This window comes from Schistocerca americana, chromosome 4, assembly GCF_021461395.2.
Source record: "Schistocerca americana isolate TAMUIC-IGC-003095 chromosome 4, iqSchAmer2.1, whole genome shotgun sequence".
In the NCBI taxonomy this organism is placed as follows: domain Eukaryota; kingdom Metazoa; phylum Arthropoda; class Insecta; order Orthoptera; family Acrididae; genus Schistocerca; species Schistocerca americana.
The window spans coordinates 496,698,214-496,718,797 of record NC_060122.1 but is presented as its reverse complement, the minus strand read 5'-3'; the positions used below and the strand labels follow the sequence as shown (position 1 = coordinate 496,718,797).

General features: G+C 43.2%; 1 protein-coding gene across 1 annotated transcript in view; it reads right to left on the bottom strand.

The window, feature by feature from the left end:
- The window catches only part of LOC124612684 (kynurenine 3-monooxygenase-like), a 189,175-nt gene that overhangs the window by 98,298 nt on the left and 70,293 nt on the right, over positions 1–20,584 (bottom strand). The window contains exon 3 of the mRNA XM_047141019.1: positions 8,882–9,087. Within this exon, the coding sequence (XP_046996975.1) occupies positions 8,882–9,087 (206 nt within the window). The remainder of the gene's footprint in view (positions 1–8,881; positions 9,088–20,584) is intronic.

Sequence of the window (20,584 nt, the reverse complement as noted above, 5' to 3'; positions counted from 1 at the left end):
AATTTAGTACTAATAATATATTTATACAACAAAATAAAAATTATGAATTATACTTTTGATAAACAATTTTCTTCTTAATGTCTTATTTCTTTAAGACTTTGCATCGTATGTAAGATGTTAAACGATTTTGAATGAAAGACATTTATTTAATGTTGCACAAAATGAAAAATGAATCAGACGTACATGCTTTGATATGTGTAATCGTAAAATAATTGGCAAGTCTATAGCAACATCACAGAAAGTTACTTAACTATTCTGCAGCGGACGATATACACAAATGGAAATGGAAAATTTTACACCATGAACAGCTTAACCAAACGCTCGTAAACTCCTGCTCCAGTATTTCCATGCTTGTGGGATATGTTGATTAAAATTTTAACTTTATGCGTGTTTATTTTCAGTACATAAAGAAGTTTGTCCTACAGATGAAGAATGATGGGAATGCATGATGGCTATTGGGCGTTTCTAACGTTACTAGGACTTCTCAGGTAGAGATCCCCCATTTAGCATGGTCTTAGAGAGAATCGCTCGTACGAAACTCAGCTTGCCCTTTTCTCACATAATATACTACGAACTATGGATGAAGGCCAATAGTCAGATTGCATTTTTGTAGATTTCTGGAAAGCGTTTGACACGGTGCTCCATTGCAGACTGTTAAAGAAGGTACGAGCATATGGAAAAGATTCACAGATATGTGAGTGTCTCGAAGATTTCTTAAGTTGTAGAACCCAGAATGCTGTCCTCGATGGCGAGTGTTCATCAGAGACAAGGATATCGTCAGGAGTGCTCTGGGGAAGTGTGGTAGGATCGCTGTTATTCTCTTATGATTTCGTGGAGAGGGTGGGCAGCAATCGGCAGCTGTTTGCTGATGATGCTGTGGTGCACGTGCACGGTAAGGTGTCGGAGTTGAGTGATGTAGGAGGATACAAGCTGACTTAGACAAAATTTATAGGAGGTGTGATGAATGGCAGCTTGCTCAAACTGTAGAAAAATGTAAATTAATGTGGATGAACAGGAAAAACAAACCCTTAATGTTCGGATACGGCATTGGTAGTGTCCCGCTTGACAGAATCATGCCGTTTAAATATCCGGGCGTAAAACTGCAAAGCGAAATTAAATGGAACAAGCATATGAGGATTGTGGTAGGGGAGGCTAATGGTCGACTTCGGTTTATTGGGAGGATTTTGTGAAAGTGTGGTTCATCTGTAAAGGAGGCCGCATATAGGATGTAATGCGACCTATTCTTGAGTACTGCTTGAGTGTTTGGGATCCGCACCAGATCGGATCAGAGGAAGACATCGAAGCAATTCAGAGGCGGGCTGCTATATTTGTTACTGGCAGATTTGAATGAAAGGCAAATGTTACGGCGATGCTTCAGGAACTCAAATGGGAATCCCTGGATGGAAGACGACTTTCTTTTCGAGGAACACTACTGAGAAAATCTACAGAACCGGCATTTGAAGATGACTGCAGAATGATTCTCTTGCCTCCAACATACAGGTCGCATAAGAACTACGAAGATGAGGAGGTATACGTATAGACAGTCGTTTTTCCCTCGCTGTATTTGCAAGTGGAACAGGAAAAGAAATGACTAGACGCGTCATGAGATGGATTGCTGAGTGTCGATGTAGATGTAGATTGCAACACAGGATGTCCAGCTCACGTACACAATCATCCTAACACCATCTTTCGGAATTATTGGCATGAGGGTCATGGGATTATCATACCGAGAGGTCACACAGACAATTGGCTCTAATGTAATGGATACATATCTCATGACAACAATGTGGCAACAAGAGTAGGCAGGAAAATTTGGCAAGATTGTTCGAATGGCTCTGATGAACAGAAGGATAACAGCTGAAATCCGTGCAGAGGTGACATGCACAGTGTCACCACGAACCGCAGGCAGTAAACTGCTGGAAGCTGGGTTGAAATCTCTATGTGATATGCATCGCTGACACTATACTACATGCAATAAAAGTCACGCATGTTGTAGAACTAGCGTCAAATGGAACGCTATGCAGAATGCCGGAGTGTTGAGCGATAATTCTCGCTCTAGTTTGTAGCAGTCAGATCGACGGCAAAGACTCCGTAGATGGCCTGGTGAGTCGTCACAGGAAGTAGCAGTTTCCGATTTCCCTACTTCTTTAACTCCTGGAATTGTGCCGTAGGAAACTCGATATGAGAACAGGACTGATTTGCTAATTATTGAAGGCAGGCTGAATTCACGTCAGTGGGTGAAAAGTATGGGAAACCTTGCTGTCATACACTTCACGAGTATCGACTGGCATATTCCAACAGCATGATGTAAGACTCCCCGTTACCGAGCGAATTCGCGCAGTGGTTAGCACGCTGGACTCGTATTCGGGAGGACTACGGTTCAAACCTGCGTTTGGACATTCTGATTTAGGTTTTCCGTGATTTCCCTAAACCGCTTCAGGCAAATGCCGGGATGGTTATTTTGAAAGGGCATTCCGACTTCCTTCCCCAGTCCGATGGGACCGATAACCTCGCTGTTTGGTCCCCTTCCCCAAATCAACCAACCAGCCAACCAAGACTCCCTGTTCCAGCTCATACCAAATACGCCTCGAGGTAAGCGCGGATCCTTTACTGGCGTGCCTGTCCCTTGATCTATCACCATTAGAGCATGTCTGATATGCGATGGGAAGACTGTAAATTGAGGCGATGCTTGACGACCAACAGCTGAGTGGTATGGGGCCGCATGTTGTAGGATTTAGCATTGCTCAGTGTCTAACATACAGGATGATTCCGTGATGATGTTCCAAAATTTCACGGATGGTGGAGAGAGGGAAACGTACTATTTTTACGTAATGGATCCTGGTCGGGCAACAGCTGAGTCGAAAGTTATAAGCGAAAATGGTTCTGATATATCTGAAAGTGGAATACATATACCGTTATTGTTGTTGCTGCTGTGAAACACATCTGTTACTCTGAACAAGTGCTCATAGCTCTTAAGGTATGCTCTTTACAGCCTATGTTTACTGAATATTTTTTCCTTGTTTTGGTCCATAATACCTCGTTCCAAAATATGAAAAGCAAGGAGCTTGCAGTAGAAAATGTCCACTGTCAGAGGCATTAGAACGATTTCTGGTTATAACTTTCGACTCGCTTTCTTCCAAACAGGGGTCCCTTAGCTTAAATTGACAAATTTACCCGTCTCCGTTGCTAAAAGTCTGTAACATCGTCACACAGTCTAACTACAAGATCGACAAGCATGCATGTGCGAGGATTTTTGCAAGCATGGACAAATCCCCTTCGCCTTCACTCACTACAAGCCTGCTTGTTCAAGCATTAGTTTGCTCGTTTTGTCCGACTTCGTCGTTGTGGTGCGTAAAAAAATGAGAAAAAATGATGTGTGGTGTAAAGACTCGGTAATGAAACAAAAAACTTATTCTCACATTAAATTGCTTTGTGAGGTGAAGATATATCCACACGATTTGTGTAATCAATTCAGGATCAATATAGAAATATATTTGAATCTTCCTATCAATCATTACACCATTGATTAAAAATTTCTTGCGAGCCGATTGGGCTATGGAATCTCAAATATTGTTAACTTATGAACCTCATTTGTTCCTGCACCAAATTAACAAATACTTTCCATTTTTCCCTTCTATAGTTCTGGAAGAATTTGTGTTTTTATTACAACATGCCTGCCTGTGACAGCTTCAATTAGTTTGTATTTCGTTAAAAGTAATAGGCTTTCGATTTACGGTTTCTGAAGCAAGACTGGATTTCATTTACTCTGCTCGTATAAAGCTATTCCAGCAACTGACAACTGATTTTCTTCATGTCGCTCGACGTTGGACCCCTTCGAGGATTACCTCACAATTGAAGTTTGGTTGTGCTAGCATGCACATTTTCGGTAAACACGCTCCATTATTTGTGCGTCGTTAGCCGGCCGCTGTGGCCGAGCGGTTCTAGGCGCTTCAGTCCGGAACCGTGGTGCTGCTACGGTCGCAGGTTCGAATCCTGGCTCGGGCATGGATGTGTGTGATGTCCTTAGGTTAGTTAGGTTTAAGTGGTTCTAAGTCTAGGGGACTATTTTCCATAGTGCTTAGAGCCATTTGAACCATTTTTGAGCCGATGTCTCGATGTTAACGGCGGTACACGACAAGCACACTTGGACTGCAAATTCGCATCCACAAGACGTCTGAAAGTCTAGGGGACTGATGACTTCAGATGTTAAGTCCCATAGTGCTTAGAGCCATTTGAACCATTTCGCGCGTCGTTATGCTATTTCAAGACTGCATAACTGATAAAAGATCAGCCTTTCAGCAGCTGGAACTGACCGATTGATTCCCGAAAATTACCATACAGAACAATGGAATACGTTTGCAGAAAGTTCTTGAGCATACATGCTCGTCAGCCTTTCAGTTACATGTGTGGTCACCTTAAACTGTTGTGCTGCGGCATTAATTTCTGCAAGTGAGAAATAAAAGTCGCTTTGTGTGGTGTTACAGAGTGAAACGGTTTTGTTTTGTATTTGTGTTCTAACAATAGCCTGATGTGCGGTGGCAACGTACGTATTCAGGATCGTAAATTTGTGGAGTGAAAGTTCGACCGGTGTGACAAGAGGAAATGCGCTGATAGTTTGAATGAATTGGAGAAACAAATAATCCGGAGGAGCGCAATTTTTACTCCAGATATAATTAGGAACGAATGAAGAAATCAGCGCAAGTTAAAAGATCTGTTTCTCCTGGCGTATACACTGTTCAAACAACTTATGGGCTTGCAGCCGGGCGACGTCGTCGACAACCGGCAATATTGCGACAGGAGCGCTCCCTGCCATGTTCAACGCATAACTGCATCAAATAAGCTCTCTGCAAGGGAATTTAAAACCTCGATTTTCAAACAAACTCAGAACTCAGGAAAGATAACGACTTTTTACAACACCTGAATTAAATCCATCGGAATATTTGTTTGCCGATGGAGGTGGAAAAGGATGGCTGTCATCCCTTCCTTGATATGTTGGTTTGGACGGAGGTTGATGGTACGTTGGGACACGCCGTTTATAGGAAGCCTATTCACACTGATTCATATCACCATCCCGCTAAACGTGAATGGGTACTTCGTACCTCGGTTAACAGGCCCTATGTAATCTCGGACCTTGAGAGTTTCTCAGCAGAATTAGCCCGTCTCGAAGTTATCTTTCGTCAGAATGGTTATAGTGAAAGACAGACCAGACGTGCGAAGCACTATCGATCAACTGTGCCCCGGCTGAATGATAATACCGAGGTGACACTAAAGTTTACAGCCTTTTTGCCTTACGCATGGAACATTTCAAACAGGACTGGTCGTATTTTGCGGAAATATGATGTGAAGTGTGTTTTTCGACCATTAAGATCAGGGTCCTTTTAGGTTCCGTAAAGTGTTATCTTGGTTTGCGTAAGGCAGGTGTCTACCGTATTCCTTGCAGTTTTGGCATGTCATATATTTGTCAGACTCTCAGGACTGTAGAGGACCGGTGTACTAAGCATAAGCGGCACACACGCTTATAACAGCTCTGTAAATCCGCCATTGCAGAACTGTCTTGGCACCGGTTATCTTATGCAATATAACAACACAGATTGTGGCATGCACTTCCAGCTATTGAGAAAGTGTAGCTATTGTAATTAAATCAGCAGTAGCCTTATAAACAGATAAGGCCGTTTTTGTTTAAATTCTGCTTGAATTCATGCTCTCTCCCTTGCCAAAAAACAGAGGGACATAGTTAACGCTATTTCACCCGTTGATTATTATTTTCACTATCGATAACGAATGACGTCGGCAATCTTTGATGTGTTGTGATGGCTGATGGCGCTGGTGGGTACAGTGTGTGTGTGTGTGTGTGTGTGTGTGTGTGTGTGTGTGCGAGAGAGAGAGAGAGAGAGAGAGAGAGAGAGAGAGAGAGAGAGAGAGAGATCTTTCCGGAGTTTCTATGAAAACCGAGATTTTAAATACCCTTGCATAGCGCTTACGTGCTGCAGCTATGTCTTGAAAAGAGCAGTGTGTGCTCCTGTCGAAATATCGCCAGTTGTCGACGACGTCACCCGGCTGCATTCCCGAAAGTTATTTGAACAGCGCAAGGTGGTCCAGCCGCGAGGTAAACACCCAGCAGCGCAGTAACTTGGACGCGACGGACTGCTGGAAGCTTTAGCATGTATTCAAAGGCGCATATTAATTTGGAAATATTTGGTCGCACAAGGGAAATAGATGTGTTTAGTTTATACTTTGCAGACTTACAGAGAGCGATCAATGCTGTCCAAATCAAACTGGTTTCATTCCTCGTTCATGATTTCAAGAGACTAGTTTTTCTTTTCAAGTATTAAATATTGGGTGCAGCATTAGAATTGACTTTGCAACTAAAAGTTATTGTTTGTGTCACTGATGTCGATAAGACTACAAGCAAAACTCGCCCTACGTTATTTCACTTGCTAAATGCAGTTTCCATATTTCATCAGCAGCAAGGACAAATAACTTTTTAAAGCAACCGTCTAAATTATATTACAGTGTTCTGATGGAGTACTCGTATATGTGAATATGATATTGTGAACAGCCAATAAAATTTTTCTGGGTTTGTGACCACACTGTCAATATGTAAAACTATCGACGTTCCGGTCACTGTTGCAAGTGACCTTCAGGGTGTTTTTGTTTACTGCTGAATGAGAAAACTTTGTTTCTTATATAACTGCAGACTGGGTTGTTATCTAATTCTAATTCTGGCATTATATGGGTCACCGTACACATCTCCTGTTTGCTGAGGGTAATTTCACTGTACTGCGTTACAGGGAAGAGATTTTACGACGAATACTGGGACGCAACGCCAACGTTTTGGTACAGTTTCATCTTGAGGGTGATAACTTGGGTGTTGTGCTGTTCTCGTGAACATGTTCCTTCAGAATAGTAGAATCATCAGAATAGAGTGGCCTGCGTTTCCTCCGAACGTGAACCCAATTAGACATGTAAGGGATCGAGTAAAATGAGCTGTTTTCGGACATTGACAACAAGGTAATCTGCCCGACTTTCCAAGACTCGCCATTGAAGAGTAGGACATTTCTACCAGGCTGGATTGATGATATCATCGATGGTGTGACACGATGGATTCCAGCTTGCATCCGAGCAAAGGCACGTTCCTGCAAGTACTGACATTTCTCAGGAGTGCAGTGGATACCCCTCCCACCCCCGCTCCGCCCCTTGGGAAAAAGGCGATTTTGGGGTATTCAAATAGAACGACGAAAAAAAATTGCAACACAAAAAGTTATGAATGCAGAGTAATGAAATGTCGGGAATAGTTTTATCTAGGTAACATATTAAGTGATTAACATTGCAAGATCACAGATTATTAGTAAGTGCGAGATAAACCATTGCAAATGTGAAATGCAGGTATATTAACAACCGGCGTAACCATCAGAATGTTGAATGCAAGCTGGCAGATGAGCACGCTGTGATGGGGTGGTGTTCCGGGCATGTTGCTGTTAGTCGATCAATACAGGGACGATTAACGCCGTGTGTGGATGATGCTGGAGTTGTTGTTCGATGATGTACCATATGTGCTCATTGGAGACAGATATGGTGCTCGAGAAGCCCAACGTATCATTTCGATACTTTGTAGAGTGTGTTGCGTTACAACAGCGGTATGTGGAGGAGCGTCATCCTCTTCGAAAACACTCCTTGGAATGTTTTTCATGAATGGCAGCACAACATGTCGAATCACCAGACTGATGCACAAATTTGCGAGACAAAACGAGTGGGATAACCACGAGAGTGCTCCTGGTGTCATACGAAATCGGACTCCAGACTATAACTCCATGTGTAGGTCCAGTGTGTCTAGCACACAGGCAAATTCGTTGCAGACCCTCAACTTGCCTCCTCCTAACTAACAACGCTGGCACCGAGGGAGAACTAGCTTTCATCAGAAAACACATCAGACCTACTCCCTCCCCTCCAATATGCTCTCGCTTGACACCACTGAAGTCGAAAATGGTGCCGAACGGTCTAAGGCACTGCAGTCATGCACTGTGCGGCTGGTCCCGGCGGAGGTTCGAGTCCCCCCTCGGTCATGGGTGTGTGTGTTTGTCCTTAGGATAATTTAGGTTAAGTAGTGTGTAAGCTTAGGGACTGATGACCTTAGCAGTTAAGTCCCATAAGATTTCACACACCTTTGAACCTTTGAACCTTCGAAAATGGTGATTGTTTGGGGTCAACGGAATGTATGCTACAGATCGTCTGGCTCGGAGCTGTCCTTGAGGTAACCGTTTTGTAATAAAAAAACTTTCTGGCAGATTAAAACTGTGTGCCCGACCGAGACTCGAACTCGGGACCTTTGCCTTTCGCGGGCAAGTGCTCTACCATCTGAGCTACCGAAACACGACTCACGCCCGGTACCCACAGCTTTACTTCTGCCAGTATCTCGTCTCCTACCTTCCAAACTTTACAGAAGCTCTCCTGCAGAAACACACCAAGCAACTTTCGTTTATGTCGCACAATTTCACCTTGGTGGTGTAATTTTTTCCCCTGTCAGTGTATTTGTTTCTTTGATTTGGTGATCTGGACACAAATAGGTCGCCCAATGTGGCGCCGAATGTGATAAGACCTGCGATATGGCGGCCGGACCTGCCCCGCGAGGGGCCTCCCGGCCAATGACGCCAAACGCTCATCATCATCATGGACACAAATGAAATATATAGGGATGCATGACAGCTACTTTTTGTTTTCTGTGCCACGAATTTCGAAATACAGAGGTTATCAGAAACTTTCGTTGATGTGTGTACATTATGGAGAATGATGTGTGTAGTAAGTATCCGGCCTCCATGTGAAGAGGCATGCACAGGGCGGGAAGAGGTGGGGCGTGTGGTGGCTTAGAGTGTTGTGGACGCGCCTGGTTGTCGACGGGGTCGTAGGGCACGGCGGTGAGGGCGCCGGCGCCGGCGCCGGCGGCGTGGTGCACCATGCGGCCTCGCAGCGCCACGCCGTGCTCGGCCACGAGGGCGCGCTCCAGGCCCAGCCGCCGCAGCGCCGCCTGGCCGCGCGCCGACAGCGTCAGGTTGATGGTCCGGCCGCGCACGTGCTCCGTCCGCCGGATGTCTGCAACACGGCACACACCTCCCAGCTCAGCTAGCACCTCCTCACACAACTCACAAGCTGTTTCAAAAAGATAAGTCCGTGTTCACAAGAAATGAGAAAGAAAAGAAAACACTGAAAACAGTAAAAAAGCAAACAAACAAACAATCAAACAAAAGTACCAACCGCTTGTATTCTGTACTGAGGTGACACTTCTCTGCTATGCCACTATGACATGGACTTCCGCTGCCCCTCCTTTTATATTGCCTTTGAATGACATGCACTCCGCTTTGCCTTTCGGATCCGCTTACTCTTCCCCACCCATATCCTCTACCAACTTATAAAATTCCCAAGCCTGCTCTTCCATCTTGAACACCTCCGAATATCCTACATTACCCATAAACTCGACACTACCCACCCCCTAGCTAGATCATTGAGATCATGGTAGTCCACCGCACCTCTCCCACCACATTCACTCAATATTACACTTCTACACCCTCCACATCCTCTCCCAACGAAATTTTTCTCACCTTTCCTTACCCGATTTTGAAATCTGTCTTAATACATAGGGTGTAAATTTTAAGTTGACAAACCAGAATAACTCGAAAAATAAGCTTCACAAGGAAAAATGTGTAGAATGCAAAGTTGATTATTTTCGAGGGGGACATCTGCTGGTGCTAAAATTAGCCCGCCCCCCAGCAACTTTAAAATTTCAAAAGGGAACCCCCATTTTTTTGCATAATCAGATTCTACATAAAAAACTACGTACATTTTGTCTTTAACATTTGTTTTGATTCTTGGTATTTGGCGCTGTAATTCAAGAAAATCCATTTTCTCATTTTTGCGTAGAAAATGGTTTCGGATGAATAAAAAATACTTATTTACTTCGTAAACTTTGAATCGCTAAAACTAAAACCCTCCCTCTCTCCCCATAGGGTGGGGTTTGAGAGTTTTACAACTGTTGACACAAATATTAATTTTTTCCGCAGATTCGAATAAGTTTTGTTTGTTTCGTCGTAAAACTCTAATTCCTCTCTCAGACCCCACCCTATGGGGAGAGAGGGAGAGGTTTAGTTTAAGCAATTCAAAATTTACGAAGGAAAGAAATGTTTTTTATTTATCCGTAACCATTTTCCACGAAAAAAGTATTTGTCACTTCCTACTATTACAAAATATATATACCATAAAACACTCTTTTAGTTACACATCTTTGCTATACAATAACAAAATCGTATAAAATCAATGGGAAGCAACTGAGATTTTCAGCGGCAGACTGCGGCACAAATACTGCTTCACTTAATCTGTGGGTATTTTTAACGTCTTCGAACCATTTGCTATATTATATCTGTAAGTTCTGTGGTTAATTCACTCCATTATAGTCCAAATCTCAACATAACCTTTTGGCTGTCTTACATGCCACTGCACAAAATCAAATTCACCAGTGCTTTTCCCTATCAACCATGGAGAAGACACCTTTCACCTGATGATGATGATTAACCATCGAAACACACAGTAGATATAATAAATTTTTGTAACTAACGCAGATTTATATATTTTTTCATTTAACTGTCGCAGCCTTCATTTACATAATCCATTGGATGTATTCGATACGTGTTTCAGGAAACTATATCTACTACATGAATGAAAACAGAAACCTGCAGTAAATTTTAACTCATCTACATGTACATTGGACTCTGCAGACCTCCGTGACGTGCATGGCAGTAGGTACTTAACATGGTACCACATGTTAGGGTTTCTTATCATTCCAAACCCGTCTCAAGTGCGGGAAGAATGACTGCTTAAAAGGATCTCTGCACAATCTGATTGGTCTGATTTTGTCTTCACCGGCCTTATAGGTGTGTCAGTTAGGGGACCCCAAAATATCTCTAGATTCTTCATTTAGTAACGGTTCTTGTAAATTTTTAAGCAGGCTTTAGCAGGATAATCTGTGTCTACGTTCAAGAGTCTGTCAATTCGGGTTTTTCAAGATTTGTATGTCGCACTTCCGTAAGTCAGACAGACTTGTGTCCATAAGTGCTGTTCTTCTTTGCTTAAGTCCAATATTGTCTGTTGGTCCTGTTTCGTGTGGGTCACTCACACTAAAGCAATATTCTAAGATAACACGTACAAGTGATCTGTAAGCAGCCTCATCCGTAGCATGATTGTTTTTTTGCCAATATGCTGCAAATTCGTGTTCTAAGTCCTCAGCCATTATTGATCAACATTAAGGATTTAGGAGACAATCTGAGCTGCGCTCTTAGACTGCTTTACCTACGACTCAGCCTATGTGATCATTCCATTTTATATCCCTACAATCTGTTACTCCAAGATATTTAAACGAGTTGACAGATTACGATTGTGACTCAGAGATATTGTAGTCAGAGGATACTATGTTTCTTCATTTTGTCAAATGCACAATTTTATAATTTTGAACATTTGAAGTAAGTTAAGTTTTCACGCCGAAACCCTTTCGTATGGAAAGTACACCAGTGGCAAGACTGAATCAATACCTTCAAAACGTGATAATAGTAGTGAAGTTACTGATGACAGTGCTACTAAACCACTAAACCAGAGTTATCGAACACGGATGTACGAAATTCTCCACCAAAGAAGAAGAAGAAGTAAATATTCCAGAAACCGAATCAAGAACATCTGCCAGCATGAGTAACTTAGAAGCAGATATCCTCGGTGTAGCGAAATTGCTTAAATCACTTAATGAAGTAAAGGCCTCCGGTCCAGATTATATAGCATTGAGGTTCCTTTCAGAGTATGCTGATACAATAGCTCCATACCTAAAAATCATGTACAACCTCTCGCTCGTCAAAATATCAGTGCTTGTAGACTGGATACTTGCAGAAGTCACACCAGTACCCAAGAAAGGAAAGACTGTACGACTGATCCGCTCATTTACAGACCAATATCACAAACGTAGATTTGAAATAGTATTTTGGAACACATACTGTGTTTGAACATTATGAATTACCTTGAAAAAAAAACGATTAATTCAGAAATAGGCAACCCGGATTCAAAAAAATATCGTTCTTGTGAAACATGACTAGCTCTTTCTTCTTACGAAGTAATGAATGCTCCGATAAGGGATGTCAAAATGATTCCATAGTTTTGGTTATGTAGAAGACCTTTGACACTGTTCTTCACAAGCAACTTCCAATCAAATTGCATGTCGACGGAGTACCACCTCATCTGCACGACTGGATCCGTGATTTCCTGTCAGAAAAGTCACTGTTCGTAGTAACCGACGGAAAGTCATCGATTAAAACAGAAGTAATACCTTGCGATTCCCAAGGAAGTGTTCTTAGTCCTCAGCCATTATTGATCAACATTAACGATCTAGGAGACAATCTGAGCTGCGCTGTTAGACTGGTTGCAGATGATGCTGTCATTTACCGTTTTGTAAAGTCATCATAGAATCAAAACCAATTGAAAAATGATTTAGACGAAATATCTGTATGGTGTGAAAAGCGGCGATTGATTTTAAATAATGAAAGTTGTGAAGTCATCCACATGAGTACTAAAAGGAATCTGCTGAATTTCGGTTACGCGATAAATCATATGAATCTAAAGGCTGTAAATTCAACTAAGTACTTAGGGATATCAGTCAGGAATTACTTAAGTTGGAGTCTTAACATAGATAATTTTGTGGGGAAAGCAAACCAAAGACTATGACTTATTGGCAGAATACGTAGAAAATGCAAAGGGGCCACAAAAGAAACTGGTTACACTACGCTTGTCTGCCCTCTTCTGAAGTATTGATCTGTAGTCTGGGATCTGCATCATTTAGGACTGATGGAGGACATTCATTAAGTTCAAAGAAGGGCAGCTCGTTTTGTATTATCAGGAAATAGGGGAGAAAGTGCCACGGATACGGTCCCCAAGCTGGGGAGGCAATCGTTAAAACGAAGGCGTTTTGCGTTGCAGTGGGGTCTACTCAAGAAATTTTAACCAACTTTCTCCTTATTCTCCTTAGGGAGTGAAAATATTTTGTTGGTATCCCTCCTCCCCGCCGTATAGGGAAAAAATATCATCATAATAAAATAAGAGAAATCAGAGCTCGCACGGATAGCTTGAAGGTGATTCAATGGGGCCTCTGCAGGCGCTTGATTATGACTTGCAGAGTAACCATGTAATGGTAGATGTAGAAGTTGCCAATCTTTGCACTACTTAAAAATTTTATCCATATCTGACAGAATATTTTTGGAGCATTTTACAGATCTCACTTCATTACGCCGCGTGGGATTAGCCGAGCGGTCTAAGGCGCTGCAGTCATGGACTGTGCGGCTGGTCCCGGCGGAGGTTCGAGTCCTCCCTCGGGCATGGATGTGTGTGTTTGTCCATAGGATAATTTAGGTTAAGTAGTGTGTAAGCTTAGGGACTGATAACCTTAGCAGTTAAGTCCCATAAGATTTCACACACACATTACAGATTTGCGGAAAGCTTGAGGTTGCTGTTAATATTGTTGGCCGGGTTATTAATATAAAACACGGAGATCAAGGATCCGAACGCCATCACCCTGCGGTACGCCTGAAGTTAGTTCTACTTGTGTCTGTGACTTTCAATCCAGCAAACATTTAGGACTCCAAAACTTTTATTTTCAGAAGAACTTTCCGATTTTACATGCATGCACAATGCACATGCAACCTTGAGGCACTTTTTACAATTGCTTTTAACATCAAAATTTTCATTTACATTTCATAAATGTACAATGAAATCTGCACAGAACGCACAACAAATATCCAGATGATAATCCAGTTCGTTCCATGGCATGCGAGCAAGTCCAGAGTTCTTCATTCACTGCTATTGCTAGCGACATCGCAATTCACCCCGACGTGTTGGAAGGGGAGGCACTTACAAGGAAACTTCACCAACTTGACCCGATATTTTAAGGAGAAAAAAAGCACACATGTTAGATCTCAGACCCAGCTAACGATACAGGGTGAAAATTTGGACCATAATTCTGACAGTACGGAATTATGACCCTCTGAAAGTGCAGCGTTTAAACTTCAGCGCGCAGCTGTTGTTCGTAACACGCTCCGCGCTACAGCAGCCGCAAAATGCCCGGGAGCGAAGTACTGCGCAACGGAGTGACAACCAGACACCTTCTATTCGCGGGGTGTTGAAGGCGAAGAAAGAGAAGGGGCGGAGAGAGGAGGCCACGTTTGCCCAAGAGGCTTTAAAATTTTGTTCAAGAACACGTTATTCTACGCCAGAGCTAGTAAGTAATATGAGCATGTAGTATGTCAACATCATGTATTCAGCTGCCCCTATCGATTCGATATATGTAACCCGCACTATATCTGTTTCAGGTAGGGTATCCATGCAACCCGCAATATGTCTCCAACGGAAAGGGTATCCAAACAGGCGACAGTTACGTAATCGATGTAAGTGCCCTCTCTGAGCTTTGAGTGACTGTAAGCAAACTTAATCATACCGTAAAGAACAAAAGTGAGACTTGGCTATGAGTTACACAGTATTTTTGGATCAAGATACACCGTACTTCTGCCATATTTATCCAAGTGTCTCCCAATCTTTATTTGAGTAATAAGCGCGGTATAGTCATACAGGTTTTGGATGTCACTGTAAGTTTATTCCACTCATAGTACTTAGTCTTCCGTAAATGGTTTAGATGTTATATACCAGAAAATTGTTATCTCCTGTTAATATCGTTGTTACTGATGGTGAAACAAACTTTATAAGCCAACATCCTTACAAAAGAGTAAGTATTATAAACGGAGGTTACAGAGTCATGCAAAACGTGTATAACTACACCGCTAATTACACAACGAAAGATAGGAGACATTTGGATAAGTTTGGGAGACGTAAAGAATATTTTGGTTCAAAACTACCATGTATCTCATGATCAGTCCTCTCATTTTTTACAGTATAATTCCGGTTGCTAACAGTCGCCCAAAGATCTGAGAGAGAAGTTTTATCGATTATATGGCTGCCACCTGTGTGGATTCCGGTCCTGATACAGACGTCTTGCGGGTTGCATTAAACGATCTGCTAGGTGCAGCTGAATCACCTTGTGTATGTTCAAAATCATTTTCTCGATATTCTTGTATTAACATTTTACAGCTAGATACAGGCCTCAAAATCAAACTGGATTAGCCTAGCTGACTGCAGAATTATTATGAAAAGAAGTAATTTGTATTTACAATTTGATCGTGTCAATCTCGTTGAAGATCAGCGTATCTGTTGCAAATGTACTTCACGTTGACAATGCTTACTTTAAATTTCAAAGAGAATAACGCACCACAGCTACTTCTTTACTGACACACTAATCAGTTTCATTCATTTAAACTGTGCTTGTGAATCGCAACATAAAATGTTTGAAGCAGAGGGCTCTCTGGCACAAGCTACAGATTAGAAACTGCGCCATTTGACACGTGAACAGAGCATATTAACAATGTGAAAACAATAATTCATCAACTTACTCACTCTGTTGTATGGTACTTCACGCTCAGGAATCAGGTGGCTGTAGTGGGTTGGGCCGAGCGGCAAACGTCTGGTGCGCTCGAAAGTTGAACGCTGTACTTTCAGAAGGTGTAACTGCGAACTACCAGAATTATGCTCCAAATTTTCCCGCGTGGTAGATTGCTGATATCTTGCAAACGTGCTTCTTTCTCCTTAAGATATGTGGTCAAGTTGGTGACGTTTCCTTGTTAGACGGAGTCTGTTACAAAAATGGTTCAAATGGCTCTGAGCACTAAGGGACTTAACTTCTCAGGTCATCAGCCCCTAGAACTTAGAACTACTTAAACCTAACTAACCTAAGGACATGAAACACAGCCATACCCGAGGCAGAATTCGAACCTGCGATCGTAGCGGTCACGCGGTTCCAGACTGTAGCGCCTAGAACCGCTCGACCACTCCGGCCGGCGAGTCTGTTGCAGAAACCCACAAAAAGACCATACGGTTAGACATCCTTAAAGACCAATGATGTAATGCAAGACCCGTAAGTCATTTGGGGCCAGAAGTGCACCTGTTAGACAGATAAGGGTAAATTACTTTTATTGCAGTTTTATCACCATCTCGACTCGACGGTCGACACACAATGGAAAATGAACGAGGGAGTGAACGAGACGTCTGTACCACCGAGAGCCCTAGCAGAGACCACATCAACCGCCAACTTACAACTGGCGCTAAAGTAAACTTTAAACTTCGATGCGTAAGTTCAAATACACACCAAGTTTCAGTCTTCGTGAGTCGTGGTTGCGTAGCTCTGTCGGTGGACCATTTTCCCACGAAGAGGAAGGGCCGAGTTCGAGTCTCGGTCCACCACACAGTTTTAATCTCGCAGAAAGTTTCATTTCGCTGCTTGCTCCGCACAACTTTAACTTTGTGTCAGACTTCGAAGATTTCGCTTCCTTCTCAGCAAGACTTAACTTTATATTCCAAAGGGACTAATACCGCCGAGTTGTGGAACGAAATTTACAAGTTACTTTTCAGAGGAGTGTTCTTTTAGTTAACTTTAAGGCAAGGAGAAGGCGTATGTTGTGCAGTCTATTTCTGGTGATTCTCCATTCTACTTAAACCACGCTTCTATTGTTACGAAGTTACGTCACGTTCTTGAGACTGAGTCAGTTGTCAGACTATGAATAAATGTGTGATATCTGACTTTTCCACATTGGTTACCTCCTGGGTACTAGATACAATAGCATTGTTTCCTACATCCATCCGATTCGCTTTATATACCCTCCACTGCTAGTGCTGCCTCCTGCCGACTGTGAGTGGTTCCTGCACGTTGATGTCGAACAAAGGCGGTGGTCACATTAATGTGACTGAGCTGCGTATAAATGCTTTGCAGTCAGGTTAAAACCTATTAGTAAGGCCGTTCAACTTACAGACTTTATTAATAAATATTTCTCGAGAATACATAAAAATCAGTTATTACGATAAGCACACTATTTACGTTTTAATGTATTAAAAGCAATAAGGATATCGACAAGTGTGTCCATGATTAAAACATGCGACTGATCAGAGAAAAAGGAAAATAAGTACACGGAGTCACAAAGACATGTTATTAGTCCGGCAGAGAGCATGCAGATGGTGTAGCCGTTGGGGCGTCTCCGCCACGTTTCTCCCATAATGCCGTGTGGCCAGGGCCTCCTGTCCGGTAGACTGTTCGCCTGGTGCAAGTCTTTCGAGTTGACGCCACTTCGGCGACTTGCGTGTCGATGTAGATGAAATGATGATGATAAGGACAACACAACACCAAGTCCCTGAGCGGAGAAAATGTCCGACCCAGCCGGGAGTCTAACCCGGGCCGTTAGGCATGACATTCCGTCGCGCTGACCATTCAGCTACTAGGGACGGACGTTTCTCCCATGACGTGCTGCGAGTTGAGCGGTGCAGTCGTCGTGTACTGGGAAGAGGGCCGCGTAGGAGCCCCACAAACCATTTACCGATCGAGTCCAACGCACGTGTTCTCGCTGTCCCGTCACTATCGCCTTGGCCAACCAGAAGCGACAACTATCAGTTTAGTCAGGCGGCAGTAGCCGACCGCGACGGACGCAGCAACAGATAAGTAACCGCATTTGTCATTTACGAGTTCCTAACCAGGAGATAATTTTTATTATATCGTCTGTGTGCTTTAATAGTATAGTTTCTTGTGTTTCTGCGTGTGAATTTAACATCTAATAGCCACAGTTCTCGCGTTTTCGTTTGCGTCAGAAAGTAAAAAGATTTTGTGACATATTACAAGTTCCAAATCAGGGTCAAATTATTTAGTTCAACCTGATTGCTTCGGTAGTTAGGTTTTTGAATATCTGCGTATTACTAGACACAGTTCGAGCGTTTTCGTCAGCATATACAGTAGAATTGCGCAGCACGTGCCGATAGTCCGTTTACCTGCATATTTTAGTTTTCAATGGTCTTTAGTATGGGCAGGGACTGCGATTGTTGTGTGCGGAAGAGAGCCGAGTTGGTGACGCTTCGCTCTCAACTTCAGGCTGTGATGGCTTCCGTTACACAGCTTGAGGCTGCAGTGGATGGGCACAACTGTTGTGGGCAGGCCGTGGGGATCCAACGGATGTCCAGCACGTCAGAGTCCTCCAATCGGTCCTCACTGGTGGCCAACCGAGTAACTGCTCGCACTAAGTCTGACCCCTCACCTGTGGTCGAGTGGGAGGTCGCCCCGGGGCGAAACAGGTGGCAAAAGACTTCCCAGGCGGCCGCACATAAGTCCTCCCCGATTTGTCTGACAAACAGGTTCCAGGTGCTGTCTGTGGCTGACACTGTCGCTGAGCCAGATGCTGTCGCCTGTCTTGTTTTAGAGGAAACCACTCAGCCTGCAAGATCCGGGCAATCACAGAGGGTGGGATTATTGGTAGTTGGGAGCTCCAACATTAGGCGCGTTATGGGGCCCCTTAGGGACATGGCTGACAAGAAGGATAAGAAATGTGCACTCTGTGTGCATACCGAGAGGAGTCATTCCAGATGTGGAAAGGGTCCTCCCGGATACTATGAAGAGCACAGGGTGCAGCAACTGCAGGTGGTGGCTCATGTCAGTACCAATGATGTGTGTCACTTTGGATCAGAAGAGATTCTCTCTGGTTTCGAGCGGCTAATAGAAGTGGTAAAGGCTGCCAGTCTGGCTTGCAAGATGAAAGCAGAGCTGACCATTTGCAGCATAGTCGACAGGACCGATTGCAGACCTCTGGTACAGAGCCAAGTGGAGGGTCTGAATCAGAGGCTCAGACGGTTCTGCGACCGTGTAGCCTGCAGATTCCTCGACTTGCGCCAAAGGGTGGCTAGATTTCGGGTTCCGCTGAATAGGTCAGGTGTCCACTATACGCAGGAGGCGGCTACACGGGTAGCAGGGGCTGTGTGGCGTGGACTGGGCGGTTTTTTAGGTTAGAGGGTCTCGAGAAAACACAAGAAGGGCTGCAGTCACAAAGGGTGCACGCTGAACACAGGAAAAACGTATATACAGGAACCATTGGTATAACAGTTGTAAATTTTCGTAGCTGTGTTGGGAAAGTACCAGTGCTCCAAGCGCTAATAGAAAGCACCGATGCTCAAATCGTTATAGGCACTGAAAGCTGGCTAAAGCCGGATATAAGCTCAGCCGAAATTTTTGTGAAGAACCTAACGGTGTTCTGAAAGGATAGGCTAAATACGGTTGGCGGAGGCGTGTTTGTTGCTGTCACAAGTAGTTTAACTTGTAGCGAAATTGAAATAGATACTTCCTGTGAGTTAGTATGGGCACAGGTCATTATTGGCAACCGGAATAAAATAATAAAAGGATCCTTTTACCGACCTCCGAATTCAGATGATACAGTTGCTGAAAGGTTCAAAGAAACTTGAGAGACAATCCCGACTCATTCCAAATTAATAACATAAGTGTAGACCAGATGTGGATTAAATTCAAAGAAATAGTATTGGCAGAGATTGAGAGATTTATACCAAATAAATTAACAAACGACGCGGCGGATCCTCCGTGGTACACAAAACGGTTTAGAACACTGTTGCAGAAACAACGAAACAAGCATGCCAAATTTAAACAGACGCAAAATCCCCAAGATTGGCGACCTTTTACAGAAGCTCGAAATTTAGCGTGGACTTCAATGCGAGACGGTTATAACAGTTTCCACAACGAAACTTTGTCTCGAAACCTGGCAGAAAATCCAAAGCGATTCTGGTCGTATGTGAAGTATGTTAGCGGCAAGAAAAAATCAATGCCTACTCTGCGCGATAACAATGCAGATACTATCGAAGACAGTGCTGCCAAAGCAGATTTACTAAACACAGCCTTCCGAAATGCCTTCACAATAGAAGACAAAGTAAATATTCCAGAACTCAGATCGAGAACAACTGCCAACATGAGTAACGTGGAAGTAAATATCCTCGGAGTAGTGAAGCAACTCAAATCACTTAATAAATCAAGTCTTCTGGTCCAGACTGTATACCAATTAGGTTCCTTTCGCAGTATGCTGATGCATTAGCTCCACAGTTAACAATCATATACAACCGTTCGCTCGACGAAAGATCTGTACCCAAAGACTGGAAAGCTGCGCAGGTCACACCAATATTCAAGAAAAGTAGTAGAGGTAATCCACTAAATTACAGGCCCATATCGTTAACGTCGATATGCAGCAGGATTTTAGAGCATATATTGTGTTCGAACATAATGAATTACCTTGAAGAAAACGGTCTACTGACACACAGTCAACATGGGTTTAGAAAAAATCGTTCTTGTGAAACACAACTACCTCTTTTTTCACATGAAGTGCTGAGTGCTATTGACAAGGGATTTAGATCGATTCCGTATTTCTGGATTTCTGGAAGGCTTTTGACACTGTACCAAACAAGCGGCTCGTAGTGAAATTGCGTGCTTATGGAATATCATCTCAGTTATGTGACTGGATCTGTGATTTCCAGTCAGAGAGGTCACAGTTCGTTGTAATTGATGGAAAGTCATCGAGTAAAACAGAAGTGATTTCTGGCGTTCCCCAAGGTAGTGTTATAGGACCTTTGTTGTTCCTTATCTGTATAAACGATT